This window comes from Moschus berezovskii, chromosome 10 (genome assembly GCF_049115385.1).
Source record: "Moschus berezovskii isolate FMDL1 chromosome 10, NW_MosBer_1.0, whole genome shotgun sequence".
Classification (NCBI taxonomy): domain Eukaryota; kingdom Metazoa; phylum Chordata; class Mammalia; order Artiodactyla; family Moschidae; genus Moschus; species Moschus berezovskii.
The window spans coordinates 27,795,049-27,797,844 of record NC_142469.1 but is presented as its reverse complement, the minus strand read 5'-3'; the positions used below and the strand labels follow the sequence as shown (position 1 = coordinate 27,797,844).

The following is a 2,796-nucleotide window of genomic DNA, read 5'->3' as shown; positions in this document are numbered from 1 at the left end:
TTACTAAAACTAAATTCACCTGTAATATTAATCACACTAATGTAAAATGCTGGAGCTCAAGTATATGATTCAGTCATTAACTTCATAATATATGCAAGGAAAAATTCATGAAGGCTGCTAGAAAATTAAAGCTATTTATTACCAACTCCTGTGATGTCTTTTCCATCGATGTTACCGCCCCACGATGTGATGTCATTTTGCAGTCCTGGTAGTCACCACTAGGGATACAACTGAGTAGGGTGGAGAAGACTCAATACAAATACAACCAGTTTTTTTCATGGCAGAGTCTTCAAAGCAGTTCTTCTATACTTACCTCTTCAGTTAACATCACCGGGAACTCAGAGGGGTGACTGTGGAGGCTGTGGACCTCTGCTCTGTACTGAGGTGGAGATGCCTGTGCTACATTTACTTACAGGGATGCATGGGCCAGGCCTCAGCTTTCTTTGCTCCTCTTAGAGAAGGTAAGTGGGAGAAACTGGCTGTAAGACATTACCAAGCCTCTGACAGAATTGACACCATTTTTATATTAGAATGTGGTTAATAAGTCAAAGAAAAAGAGTCTCCAACCCATCTAAATTAAACAAAGCCTGAAACGAATAGAAAAAATGTGCAGTGTGTATTTGGCAGATTTAAGACAACTCAGGACGATAAAACAATGGACTATAGTGAACTATTTACGTATGTATAGATCTCTCTTAGGCACCATAATCAGTATGAGCCCACAGTTTTTTAAACTTGATTCAGGCCACAGTCAGACATTTGTTCTTATTTACAAATATTTAAATTAAATACAACCTGAAACATGTTTTGTTACATACAAAAAGAAAAAAAAAAACTATACAACTCGGGAGCAAATGTTTGTTTTAAATAATTACATTTAAACTAAATGGAACCACTTGTGGTGCTCAAGTTTTTACCACCCCTTCCAGAAAATCTTTTTCTACCATCTCTTCTATTTTTTGCCTAGCTTTGCTGGAAAATGGTTTGTGGTTTTCCAGCTTCATGTCCTTGTTGGGGAAGGTGGTGGAGTAGAGGATGGGGCTCCCTGAGTGTCCTGCGCATCGGCTGGTGACTTTGCTGTTGAAGACTTGGCTGAGCACGTTGAAGAATGGCAGGAGCTGCTCGAGGCTGCGCACAGTGCAGACGGTGAGCAGCAAGTGCCCTGGCTCCCAGCCCAGCGCTCTCCCTGAGTTGTCTTCCTCCGGATTTTTCTGCAGAAAACAGAGAGGCAACTGTTAGCAACAGAAGGCCTTAGTCTGTGAGAAAACTTAAACAGAGTTAAGAAATGAATACAAATGATGACATTAAGTCTCCATTCCAGACTTGCTAAAACACCTGCTTCTGACTGAGGCCTTCTGGTGCCAGTTATTAACTGTACACTGTAGCAAGATTTTCCATCTAGAATGCACAAGTAATTTTAGTTATTAGCGGAACTGGTTTTGGATATGGACAAATACTAAAGTTCATCTTGTGCTTTGCATATACTCAAAAAGCTCCCAGATTTCTGGACTCCCACTAATGTATCCGAGGACTAGGTCGCAGGAGAAGGGACAGAAGGCCTCACACATGTCCTGTTAGTACATCAGTCAATTACACTGTGGCCGCAAGGCGTAAACCTGCCACAAGACAGCAGCAGAGTCCGATGAGTAATTACTACCACACAGGGAAAGGAAGGGCACTCCGAGGAGAGACCCTGCTGAGTGCTTCCAGGCTGTTGTAAGCCACATGGGGAGGGAAAGCTGGGCCTGGAGGCAGAGTTACTCCAGGGTTAGTATCCTGCTCTGCCATGTCCTTACTGTGGGCAAGATACAACCTATAAAATGGGGCAGCGGAGAAGTCAAATGAGAATGTATGTGAAGACTGCCCACCAAGTACAAACAGTAATTTATATACTTAACCAGCTAATTTGAGAAGCCAACTAAATTATACAAATACAGTTGTAGACATTAGTCTAGAGAATATTCTGAGAGATCTGAAGATGTCTGAACTGGGGCAGAATCATAGATAGGAAAACATACTGAGTAAAGATAATGAAAACAACTAGATAGAAAAAAAAAATCAAGTGGGACTTAGGAAGCAGAATTATAGTCTGTCATATTTGTTAATAAATGGGGTTTGCCTTCTAAGATGTTGCTGAGAAACTTTCATTGTTTACTTAGTATTTTAATATCACTAGTTTCCTAGTGGAGAAGCAGATGCAAAATCCAGCTTATTTTCTTGTGTGCTTACAGAGTTTGCTATTTTAAAATAAAATCCTGTTTGAATCTATTTTCCTTTCTCAGAAGTCTCTAGGAACAAATAAGAAAAGATCATTTTGTTCTTTATCTATGACCAAATTAAAAAAAACAAGCAGCAGCTATCAGTTTATTTCTTAGTACAAAATCACTGTCCTCTCACCTAGTAATGCTGGCTTTAATGACAGTCCTGGGACTGGCAACTACACCACATTTAGTGCCCTAAGTCCAAGTGTGATTCAATAGCCATTTAAGGGTCTGCAGAGATGAACTGAGTCTGAAGGGAAACAAGTAATATGCTTGAACCGTCTACACAGCTGATTTCCAAATGTAAGGAACTATGGTATAACCTTTGGTTATATTCCTGTCAAGAGGTACTTTTAGTAGAAGGACTTTTTTACTAAAAAGCTCTTGACCGAGAAGAGTGCACTTGTTTTAGTGTTTCTGTTCTTAATCAGAACTAAATCACTTCCTCAGTAATAAATAAAATTTAAAAAGTCAAACATGTTTCCATGTGAACGACTTCTCCTTTCACTTCAACAGTCCACACTGGAAAGACTTC

General features: G+C 39.8%; 1 protein-coding gene across 5 annotated transcripts in view; it reads right to left on the bottom strand.

Annotated features, from left to right (window-relative positions):
- Nucleotides 1-597: 597 nt before the first annotated feature.
- DOP1A (DOP1 leucine zipper like protein A) overlaps nucleotides 598-2,796 on the bottom strand; it is a 119,010-nt gene continuing 116,811 nt past the window's right edge. For all 5 annotated transcript variants that reach the window (XM_055433739.2, XM_055433742.2, XM_055433741.2 and 2 more), the window contains one exon: nucleotides 598-1,211. In XM_055433739.2, coding sequence (XP_055289714.2) covers nucleotides 906-1,211 — 306 coding nt within the window. In that variant the 3' untranslated portion in view covers nucleotides 598-905. The remainder of the gene's footprint in view (nucleotides 1,212-2,796) is intronic.